We start from the raw sequence: 12,658 nt of genomic DNA, 5'->3' as shown, positions 1-12,658 counted from the left end.
ATCATTAGCAAAATGGCTGACAACTTACGTTCAGTGCCCATGGCTTTGTCCAAAGATTGTGTCCTGCACAGGTTAGGTCTTTACGTGCCTCAGTGCTAAGCATCCTGCCAGCATATACAAGTCCCAAGCATGCTTTTTGGCATATTTTCCAGGGATGATCCCTCTTGAGCTTTACTGTGATGACAGTGAAACTGTGGCCATAGATCTCCTGAGGCCTACTCACCTAATCATAGCATGACGACATCTCTCTCCATCGAGATGCTAAAGACTTTAAAAAGTAAAAATGCTACAACACTGAGGAACCAAGACCAAAGTAAGAGGAAGCTGCCATTGTGGCTGTGGCTGGCCACCTTCAGATGACACAACTCCTCTGTCATACTGTGCCATTGCCTGGCCTGCAGTTTTCCTCAAATCAGAAAAAGGAGGGAGCAGTGGGTAAGCAGTGTCTTTCATACACTGTAGGTCCACTGATCTGTACCTTCAACCCAGGTGCACAGAGGCATGTGTGTATGCCCCTCAACCTGTGTCGCTAGAAGCATCTGCTTTGAAAGAAAGTATGGATAAGTGGAAGATTTGAAATGGCCAGCGCTGGTGGTTCCTCCAAGGCTTCTTTCATAGTGGTAGCAGGCTCGTTCTCTCCACTGCTTTTCAAAGACAAGGACCAACCATTTCCTCTTGAGCTGCAAAGATAGCAGGGGTTGGATAGATGTTTTAAACCCTCATCCTTTCTGTTCAGGAGCAAGGATGACAGTCCATGTGTATTCAGGACATTCTTGAGGTCCGTGCATTGCACTAAAAAGGACTTAAGCACCAGTCTTAAGGATTTAAGACTGGTGCTTTTTGTTTTCAGTGCAGCACACTAAGACCAGTGTTGGCTATTGCCCACAGCTATATATAGTTGTATTAGTTGTGTGTCTTTTGTCTTCTGGTCTTCTACTAAAGCAGTCTCACTTGGCCACTCCAGAGAGACAAGTTGACAGTTTATAGAGGCCTCTTAGAGAGATAAACCTGTGGGAATCTACAGTAACCCTGGCTCTATAAATACAGCTGGGGGTCTCAAACCAGCCTTCCCTGCTGCTTCCTTTAGGTTCTGAAGACTTAGTAAATAAGGGGAAAAACTAAGGCGGTGGCGAGGGCAGGCCAAGCCTTTAGGGATGAATTGAAAGTACATGTAATCTGATTTTCAGTATGCAGTTTGGCAAAAAAATAGGGGGTCAAGCCTACATTATTGAGGCCTGTTGTCTGTCTTTATAGAGCTAGAATTACAATGTGTAGCCATCCATTTGTAACGACGTATCAACAAAGAAAACATTACTGCATCTTTATTTTTAGTATGCTGGAAGCTGAGAAAATGCAAACGCAAAATCCTTACATTCATGATGTGGCTGTTTTCAACCATTTCTATCATAGCAAGAATGTATTGTGTAAAGTGTAAAATTGCGCTCTGGAATGCCCCATATTATTATGTTTCTCAGCTTCACATCGCCAACTGGCACAACATCGATGAAAACTATTGTTTGTGTATGAGTTGTAGCAGCGATTCCTGCTTGTCTGCCAAATGTGCAAACATAGCATCGCAAAAGGCCTATACCATTACAATGCACAACAAACAATGTCTTGTGTGGTGGATAAGGTCAGTTGAAACAGTGAGCATTGTTAGCTACCCCAGCGAGCTGTACTACGAGCAGAACAGTGACCTATAGTGACCTGTAGTGATCACGACTAAAGCCTGTGAAATAGTATTGCGTAGTCCCTATACAAACGTACTGTAGTGTTTGGTTATAAAAACACATACTCTGGGCTGATTTACACTCTTTTCTAGACAGGCGTCTGACATGTTCTGAAGGTCGACTTGGCCCTTCGGGTGGGATGTGGCTGAGGCATTTATGTCACTCTCTGAATTAGAGCTGTTTGAACATGCCACCCACCTCGGTGGCGATAGGCCAGATGGAATGAGGTATGAGGGGGTTTGAAGAAGAGTGCCACAAATGTATCCTTGAAGCTTCGATCTTCTCACAACACATTCTGGCAAGCTACAACAAAGACAAGTGAGAGCTATAGCCTGTAGGGTTGTGACAGTTTGGATTTTCAAAAATCATAAAAGCGCAGCAACTCGACACACAAGGATTGATTACTCTATTGTACCGATAGTAATTTGAGATCTAGTGCCTGCATCACAGACTGTGACTGAATGAAAGTGACACCGCCAGACAACTAAAAACCTGTTTATGCAGAAAGATCACAAGAGACAAACGGAGTGAACGAGTAAGCTAAAAAATATATCTTGTCCATGTGTCCACCACACATCCCCCGCACCCCAACTCCCCCATGGGGAATCAAGCAAAAAGAGGTGGTTGTTAATTAACTCCGTAGTCTGGAGGGAAATGCGTTGGAGGCGTTGAGATGTAAAATGTAATTTAAAAAAAGGAAATGAAACCTGTACGGTTTGTGTTTGTACTTTTGATCTAGTAAGCTAGAAGTTAGTGGGTGTTGTACTGTGTTGTGCTTTGTTGATAGCCGTTGTACATTGCTCTCTGCTTATTTGTTTATTTTTTTGTCATATTGTAATGTGTATCAAATTCTTTGTTGTAGACAGTAGGCGTGACATAATAGTGGGAACATGATATAATGCAATGCATTCTAAACTACAGCCTCAATACTTGGCTGAATCAGCATCTCTTATAAGATCTGATTGGTCAAAAATTAGGCATTATAAGCACCCCGAATGTATTGATTGCATGAGATTGTACAGGTTTAGACTCTTATGTGCAGTATTCTACATTACCAAAACAAGGTTTGCAATGTTAAACTTACTACATGAATGTGTTTGAATGAGTATAACTATGTCGACATGCTATCTTTCAGTCCCACTGGGATGGTTTGACGGGGAGACTGTCATTCAACAAGACGAGTGGTCTACGTACAGACTTCGACCTGGACATCATCAGTTTAAAGGAGGAGGGACTTGAAAAGGTACATTTCTGTCTCTTGAATTTTTTACTTCGATGGAATAAAAGCACAGCAGCAATGTGTCACCCCATGCAGTGTACAATAAAGTGGAACTTCTGTAATGAATATACCATAAAACAAGAATTTAATGGATTATTGATTTCACAAATACGTTTCAGATATTTTCTTCTTGATGTGGAACGAATAATGCAAATTTGACGGTATCATTTACCTCCTAACAAGGAGGCAAATTGGCTGTTTCAACATAAGCATAAGTTAGTGGATCATAAAGCAAATTGGATTAGGGTACACATTAGGGTGTTAATTGCAGCCTCTCTTAATGATGATTTGAGGTGATGCCCAAAATGCTGTTTGGTGGTAATGAGCTGTATAAACATGTTTTACAAAAAACGAACTCAAAGGTTGGTAATGTAGAACTTATTTTATTATACTGGAAGGCAAAGTACCCCCTGGACTATAACAGCGTTTCTCTACTAGAGGGCTTTCATACATTATGAATACATCAAATAGGGATAAGTCCCATTATGACTTCCTCAAGTACTCCCTCAAGGCTCCACGCTATAAAATAGCAGCAGCTTTTCAGCTTGTAACCCTTCTGTTCAAGAAAGAAAAATTGCTGTTTGAAATGATTCTTCTTTTCTATTTCACTGGCATCTTGTCCTGCGTGTGGTCAATTAAGTTGAAGCACAGACATCTTGTAAAAGTATTTGATGCCATATTAACATCTTCTCATTGTGTCTGTGACAAATCCCACGCTGGAGCATGTTAGCGTTGATCCAGCAGCGGGCTGAGGATTTTTTTCTCTCGTGTATATCCGTGGAATCGGCTTTAACTGTTTGAGCCGGTTAAGATGTGGACTTTTCTCAACTAATCCATTGTAATTGAATATTAGCCCAAGTTTGAGCTTCTGCTGGAATTATGAACAGGTTCTCAGAGTGCCACTTCCACTCAACGCCAGCATACTCAGGAGGGTGAAATAAATGTAATGCTCTCCATGTGGTTGCATGAGTAAATAACTTTTGATTCAAATATTTGGCTAATCATGTTTAGTGAATGAAGCTAATTGTAATTGGGTACAATTAGAAGAGAATTTTGCAAAGCCGAAAGCATTCAGAGATATTTTTAAATCTCTCTCCTGGAGTCCTCTTTGGTTGTGTGACAAGCTGTAACTAATGTGCTTTTCAAATTAGAGCACATGCCTCTCTCTGGATTAGGCAGGGAGGACATTAACAGACGTTTTTCATGCTTTTTTTTGTGGGGGGGGGGGGGGGGGGGGTATGTTTTTAAATGGATCGACCTCAAGCACAAACCCCAGTGAATATTAAAAGCTGTGTCTGTAGTAATAAAGAAAGCAAGAGGGATAGGAGGAGTGTTTGGTGGAGGGCTCGACTTGCAAACAGAGATTGTTACCGACAGCCACAGGACTATTTGTGCTAACGATATGTTCCAGAGTGTGGCCCTACAATATGCAGAGCTTGTTGCCTAAGGGCTTCTTGCATGTATCCCTTTATTTCTTCAAATCTCTTGGTTTATCTCACTGCGGCTGCAGAGCAAAATTACTTTTACAGTGCAATCCAACCTGCAGCTGTACCTTCAATGTACCTTCATTCAAATTAACTGTAACCTTTTTTTGCAATAATTGCTATTTTTAATAATGTTCTGCTCGTCTTAGCACCATTGTTTAGCCTTATATTTATTTTTCATGCACTTTTACACCACGTCAGAAACCAATACAATATAATGAAGCATTATTTGTCTGCTTAAATTGATTCATGTAAAATATGGCAACATCTGCATGAAAAAGTGGCACAGCTTAGTTTGAAGATGAGGGAAGGTGATTCAGTCTACATGTTTTGAAAATCTCATTGCAATCTACAGTATTTTATTCTGTTAAAATAATATTCATTGTTTTAACATACAATTCATCAAATGATTCCGGTTTCTGTGATTTGCCCATCATGCTTGATTTCTTTCAAGATACACCTTAATACCCCCTGCTTTCAAAAACAACCAGGCTTGCTGATATAAAGGTGACTCAGCCAATCATCTAATGCTGCTGGAGATGTGTTCAATGGCACTAATGTGGGAGACTGGTTGGAGGGGCAGTCTGCTGGGGTCATAGCACACCAACAGACACAGAACACTTAGCTACATGCTTTTCGTCTTCCGCAGGTGGGGAAGTGGAGTACGTCGGGAGGTCTTAACATCACAGAACTGCCGAAGCGAAAAGGGATGAACATCACTGATTCCCTAGCTAACCGCTCTCTCGTCATCTCCACCATCCTGGTAGGTCAACCTGTGTAGCCTTGTGTAAAATATATCCTACCCTTCATGTCTCCTCAGTTTGCTGTCAGGTAATACACTGAAATTCAAGCTTTACAGCAAGGTCATATATTTAGCTCTTTCCAGCATTAGCCACGTTTTATTCTATAGTTATTGCAGCATTTGGAAGTAGTACGCTCAATTTACATTCGCTCATTTACCTGGCTACCTTACGAGTTTCCCCCACTGTGGGTAGGCCACTATTTAAGAGTTTAGACTAATGTTGCTGGCTCTGTCTTGCTCTTTATTTATATTAGGGGAAGTTTACATTCCAGGTTCACCAAACAAATTATACGAAATGGCTTTAAGTTTGTCCAACCCTTTGGTAACCTTCTACTCCTTTTATTTCTTGTTTCTATTAAAAGTGAAATAAGAATATGTAAGTATATAAGGTACACAGTACAATTCTAAATCATTGCTTACTTGCTCGGACAAAAAAAACACAAACTATTTCTACACTGCCGTACAAAAACAATGCTATTTCTGTGTGTGACATTCAGCTCTTCAGCATGATCATGTATGAAGCCATCTTGCGTATATTTGAACGAGCAGTGTGTGAAGGATTTGGTGGCATCTAGCGGTGTGATTGCAGATTGCAACCAACTGAATACCCTTGTGCTCGCTCCTCCCCTTCCAAGACTGCAGTAACGTGACCCGCCAAGTGCAAAGCAGTGGTAATGCTTTTTATCTTGTTCAGAGGCCATCATTACCTTAATAACACTACTACAGGAGCAACGGAAGTCAGACGGCACCTGACGGTACCACGGTTTTGCACTCTGCAGGTCAAAATGCAGTTTTAGAGTGTGTTGGTGTACCATGGTGGCCTTCAGGTAACACTAAAACGCAAAAGGCTTTGTGCTTGGGCTACTGTAGAAACATGGCGGTGCAACACGGCGGACTCCGTGAAGAGGAACCGCACTCTATATAGATATGAAGGGCTCATTCTAAGTTAACAAAAATATGATTCTTAGTTTCAGGTGATTATTCACTAATGAAAACAAAGCTATGAATACTATATTCCATTTCTGCTAATAAATCCCTGAAAAGGCACACTGGCCCTTTTAGACACTTTTTACAGGGTTCTAAGGGTTTTTTAAAACAAGTTTAAAGAAGTGAGACAGCGCTTTCAACCACCTCATTGAGCTAACTTGAGCTTAATTAGCTAGCTAGCTACATCTGATGAAAGAGACTGTAATGAGAAGTCTGCTTTTGTCTAAAACCAAGGGCTCATTGTTTGAAAAAATTCTAAGAATTGTAAATGTTGGATCTGCGACCATCATTATAAACTGCATAAGTATGCTGTGCAAGAATGGGAGGCTTTACAGGTTTAGTAACAGGACCCTAAATTATCAGTGATTCAGACTAGATTCTAAAGTCACATCATGAGCATGTTAAATGAGGCCTGGAGCACACAAAAAACAAAGTAATAGACAGTTACACAGAATGAACTATTCTTGAGAACGCAGTAATTACATGTGCAGATAGAAAAAACTAGGTGAACCAGCTCCCCATCGCATTCATTTGATCCCTAGTTGTATGTACTTAACGCTGTCACTGGATGTTGGGGTCTTTATGGAGCTACCGGGGAGGTGCTGACACAGATGCTCCCCCTCCTGCACCTTTTCAGGATAGATATACAAGCTGCAAGGATAAACACCATCATTATGCCTATATTGGACTACAAGGCTGTAATTATGACAAGTGAGGTCAAGGCAGGACGTAATTAATGCCTATCAGGTGCCATCCATGTTAATTCCGTCTCAAAGAGGAGAAATTGAACAAGGATTTAAGTGGTATAATATTGAACTACTGCACTAGGAAATGCCGGTATTGGCTGATTCTATGTTGCAGTTGAAGTGGTGTTAATGTAGATGTGTATCAGTTAGATTTCAAGTTACCTAAAATGTTTGATCATTTTTTGTCTTGAAGTGCATTTGAGTATTTTTGACATTTGCTATTTCGTTGGGATTCATTAGTTTAAGATGATACAATTGCCTACTTCCAAACTGCTGAAGAGAGTTTCAACTTTAATATCAATCTCCCCCCCCCAATGTAATGACATTGCATCAAACTGATTCCAGTGATGCATGAACAAGACGTCTGACAGCTTTATAGTGATAACTTTCTCAAAGAGATTAAGGCACTTAATGTGTTTTCCCTCTTACATTAATTGTTTGCACTCCATTGCCTGTAATGTCTCCGTGCGAGCCCACCTCCCTCCTCGTTCTGTTATGCACGCCCATGCTGCGACTGTGAGGGTAGAGCTGGTATAAACACTTTGATTTGAGTCCAAACCTCGGGGAATAGCAAAAATTGGAAGGCTAGAAACAGATGGTAATGACTTTTTCCCTTAACATGCAAACTTTTTGATCAAGTTAATTGGACAACTTGAGCAAAGTTGGTGGCTAAGCATTTGCTCTCTAAATGCATTGTCATCATCATGTATTCATAACTTATTATTTATTTAAGAGGCCATCCTAATTGTGATGTCCAAGTGGCTTCATATTTTGATCACAAACAATTAAAGATGTTAATCATTTATGCATGTATTTCTCTGAATTTTATTTTGTTATAATTTACAGAATAAATTATGCCTTTCTTAATGTTAGTTTTACACTGTTCTTTGCATGAAACTGAGCTCAACAGACTACCAACACTTGTTTTATTTTCATTGCCCCCAACCTCCACCCTCATCACCTCCACTTTGACCCATGGAAATTGCTGCCTATTTTCTCCTCTTTGACTGTATATTTTTACTTAGTGCCACACAAGCTGCAGTTGAAAAAAAAAGAGAACACAAAGCAAGGGTCACCTTCACCAGAGAATTAATTACGCTGCTACTGATCTCAGTAATAGCACCTGGCTGTTGGAGGCTGTAAACTGTATTACATGTTTTGCAATGCACAGTGGGACATGCGAGTTTATCAGGCAGGGAAATGGCAACAGGCACTAGATAAAGGAATCCATTTATGAGCAATTCTGTGTCAGTCATTCTCACTGCAGGCTTCATCTCTGTTGCTCTCCCCTGGAGATTGGTGTCAATTGATGAAGGCAACATCGTGGGCATGTTCCATTTCACTGCGGCATTCTGTTCCTAATCAAGCTTTTATATAGCCCAAATTATGAGCAGCCAGGCAGGATATTACAGGCCAGTAAAGAGTGTCAGCTACCTGACCATAAAACGAATCGACCTGTACACCAGCTATATAGGTCAACACACAGCAGTGTGGGGGAGAGAGTAGGTTTAGTTAGCTCAACACTACAGGCACATTGACAGCACAAACATTCATTTGATGTGCATTACCATCACTATAGCAAGACACTTTACATCACAGACTTAAATTAGCTGGGTTCTCCTTTCTTTAATACATCAGGGTAGGAAAAACCTCAGCCGTCTTTCATATTTGAACACTCCCTGTACCCACACGCTGAACTTGAATCTGCTGTCACTGCCTGTTAAATGCAACAGCAACTCATCGGCTCAGATCACTTTGCTTCAATTAAGTGCATGTGCTGAAACAAATTGAAAAAGCTGACCTCAACATTGCTTTTCATTTGATCTTTTGGGTCTGTGCAGGAGGAGCCATACGTCATGCTTAAGAAGTCTGACAAGGCGTTGGTTGGGAACGACCGTTTCGAAGGATACTGCATCGACTTGCTCAAAGAGCTGGCCAGCGTCCTGGGCTTCACGTATGAGATCCGTCTGGTGCCTGATGGGAGATACGGCTCCCAGGACGAGAAGGGCCTGTGGAACGGCATGATCAGGGAACTTATAGAGCATGTAAGTTGTACTTGATGTTGTCTGCTTCACATTTTTTCTTAAAGGAACAGTTTGACGTTTTGTAAAATATGTCCATTTGCTTTCATGCCAAGTTGCAAGCTTAGCAGTTGCCAGGGAACTCCAAGAAGTTACGGCTCTCAACCAAGGAATAGTCCAGGATATTAAAAAAAACCTGATTTTGTTTTCTGTTGTGATTAAACAAATTAAGTTTTGTGTTAATTAGTGAGCTTCAGAGGTACTAGTTTTGTCACATTTAGATGGGGCCAGGCACATGTTTACAGTCTTTATGCTAAGCTAAGCTAATCGACCGCTGGCCTCAGCTACAGATTTATTGTACGAACATGAGAGAGGTATAAATCTTCTTGTCTAACTGGCAGTAAGGAAGCTAATGAGCATATTTACCAAAATGTCAAACTATTCCTTCATGATGTCAAACTATTCCTTCATGACTATTCCTTCAAAAAAAATGACTGTAATGATGTGCTGCATCTCTAAAATGATGCAGCTTCACGCGCCGTAAAAATATTTTACATCATCACGCAAACTTACAAAAGCATGCCATTGAACTAAATTGAAGGTTATGTCCTCTGTGTGGGCAGTGATATAGTTATGATTGAATACAAGTCAGGAAGAGCCTGCAAAGCTGTCAGTTACATTTATGGCACAATTATGTCAAGGTTGCCTAAAAGTTACAAGTGTGTTGATGTCATTCAGCGAGGCAAACCACTTCCTTCAGCTGGATAAGCCAGAGATCCAGGATGAGCATGTGATCCTGCATATATTCTCAGGATGCAGGAGAACTAAGCGACAATCATCTTGGTGAGGCATAGTGGGCATTTCAGCTGTCTTTGTCAAACTCAAAGCCTCAGCAGCCATGAAACAGCCACACACCGAAGTGATGGTGGCAATTCTCTGCTGGCATTTCATAAGTGTCCCTGTCGGTGCTCTCTCTTTGTCCTCAGCCCCATCGGGTCAGCGCTGTACTCAGCTGAAAACTTGTAATAGCTTAAGTGGCATTTAGTGCAGGGAATCGTATGGCAGGAGTCAATGGCTTGGTGCTGAAAGGGTTGGGAAAGGTGGGCTCCCACTGCAGCACTTTATTTCTCCATCCAAGCTTTTCGCTAGATCCATGTTAATAACAATAACCTTGAGGGGAACAAATGGATTACTAAGGGGTAGAGAATTCTGGCGAGATATACAGATGCATGACTCCATCATTAAACAGCACATATGCTCTCTGTATTAGTCTGTTCTTGGTTTAAAGGGAGATTTTGCTCGTGGTCACAGAAAGTTCACTATCTTTACAGCACAGCAGAAAAAAACTGTGTTTTTGCTGTTATTGTTTGTGACATATGGTTTACATGTGTTTTGTGAAGATGTAGCATTAGGTGAGGACTGAGACATCTAGACCGAGCTTACTGTAAACCTGGTGAACACACACACACACACATACCATACCACCAATTTGCTCCATTTGCCTGTGTTTTACACAAGAGAAAGAATCAATCAGCAGAAAAATACAGTTGAAGATGTATACATGCAAGAATTTTTAGAACTTACTTTTATATTTGAGCTTTTCAGTAGGTTTATTGCCTTTGTGAATACCAGCAGAAGTGAAGATTAGAATCTATACCACTATTTATTGCTTTTACTGCTCCTTATCGCATAACCAAGGGTGCATGAAGTCTGCTTTGTGGATTTTTAGTGGGTTCTATTTTGTGGTCTGGTGCTTTTCTTACCCCTGTCGGTATGGACAAGCTGATCCGTGACTCAGAAGACCTGAAACATAAACTTTAACTGAAGCTCAAGAGATCTGACCCTGCAATGATATGAGAGGCTACAGATTCCTTGGGAGTAAACCTCAAACTACAGCATTGCCGTCACTGAGCTAATAACTTCTGTATTTCTTCCCAACTCAAACTACAACTGTTACATGTACTGTAAAATGCTATTTTCTTATATATCTTATCTTATACTAAATACAATTTATGAAAGATATTGTATGCATGAATTGCATTCATTGTGTACACCATACACAAAGAGATAGAGAAGGGAAGAAAAGACTGGTATTCTCATAGTTTTTATCTGTTAAATTTGTATTCATAACTACTTTCTATTAACCTCAATTGGTTCAATTAACCTAACTAAACATATTGCCCCCTCATTGTTATACAGACAGATTAGATGTATAACAGTTTACGGGGGATCGGTGCGTTTGCTTACAAATGGATCACAGCATTAGATAAGGTGTGAGGTAGAAAACTAGGGAAAGCGGTTGGTTTGAGCTGATAAAACTGGGCTAACCACAAGGCTCATGCATTAATGCTATCAGCTCACATAGTGCACCATCATAAATCACAGTTCCCCTTCACTGTGCATAATGGGGAGACTCGGACATACTGGACACATCACATAAACAAATCACAACATTTCTACTGGTAGCATCTAACTATCGCCAAGAAAACTATTCTTTGAAACTGGAAAAAACAGAAGCAAACTTACCATTTCATTGTGATTAAATCTTTCAACAGAACAGATAACACTGGAATAAAACTCAGCTCTACAAAAACAACAATTTGAACAATTCAATGAAAAGCATTTAAATATTATTACTGTCACATATTGATTTACTGGAAATGTCTTTCTCCCCACATTCATTTCTATTTATTTATTGACTCATTCATCCACGCATATTATTCAGTTTCTGTCGTCCTATTAACCACTGCCGCCACAATTGCCTCAAATATTTTTATGCCCAAACTAACGCCACACAGCTGCTTCCCAACAGTTATTATTCACCACACATCTTCTTCCCCATGCACAGCTACAGTTAATGGCTCTATTTTAGTATTATATATGTTGTTAACCTGTATCCAACCCTACTTGCCAATCTGTATGTCATTCCTGTATCTTTGTTGTTGAAAGTAATTTAAAAAAATAAGATCATAGAAATAGAGCGAAGTATGTGTTTGCCTATATTTTTGGATGCATACTATAATGCGATTTTATTTTTCGACAAACTGCAACGTTGTCAAGTGCAACGATTTAGCACTCTGTAACATACAGCCTTTATTTAGTGTAGTCACAAAGCTCACTGCGGTGCCAAAGGGCATTGTTTGGAAGGTGCTAAATGATGCAACAGGCCTTGTTAAACTTGATTTAGTCATAATAGATGATCACTTTAATCATGCTGTGATGCAAATGTTAATAGCGTGCTTAGCACATCATTTGTTTCTGTCATGGCAATTCCTGTTCCCCTCGACAGATACACTGGGAGGTAGTAGCCAGCCTACATCATCTATGAAAGACACTGACTAGTCGACTAGATTTAGGTCTGAATGAAAGGCTGCTCTACGTTATGTGTATTCTGGGAAAACACACATTTTGTTTTGTTTTTATGCTTATCTAAGGATTTTTTTTTGATGATGGTGGAAAGCATGTGAATGGACAAGTGCGACTTTGATTTTGATCTGAGACAACAGGATGACATGGTGGTGGGAGTGACTGACCCGTAGCTGCAAGGGCAAAAGTTCAACTGCCTCAACAGCAAACATGTCTGTCAAAGCCCCCTTAAGTAAATCACAG

At 40.4% G+C, this 12,658-nt stretch overlaps 1 protein-coding gene across 2 annotated transcripts in view; it reads left to right on the top strand.

The window, feature by feature from the left end:
* Window positions 1-12,658, top strand: part of grik3 (glutamate ionotropic receptor kainate type subunit 3) — an 88,206-nt gene that overhangs the window by 59,129 nt on the left and 16,419 nt on the right. For both annotated transcript variants that reach the window (XM_076106843.1, XM_076106844.1), the window contains exons 8-10: window positions 2,866-2,973; window positions 5,143-5,256; window positions 8,870-9,073. In XM_076106843.1, the coding sequence (XP_075962958.1) occupies window positions 2,866-2,973; window positions 5,143-5,256; window positions 8,870-9,073 (426 nt within the window). The remainder of the gene's footprint in view (window positions 1-2,865; window positions 2,974-5,142; window positions 5,257-8,869; window positions 9,074-12,658) is intronic.

The sequence above is a fragment of the Anarhichas minor genome, unplaced genomic scaffold, assembly GCF_050575085.1.
Source record: "Anarhichas minor isolate MPS153535 unplaced genomic scaffold, ASM5057508v1 ptg000035l, whole genome shotgun sequence".
Classification (NCBI taxonomy): Eukaryota; Metazoa; Chordata; class Actinopteri; order Perciformes; family Anarhichadidae; genus Anarhichas; species Anarhichas minor.
Note: the sequence above shows the minus strand (reverse complement) of the source record. Positions and strands in the feature narration are given on the sequence as shown.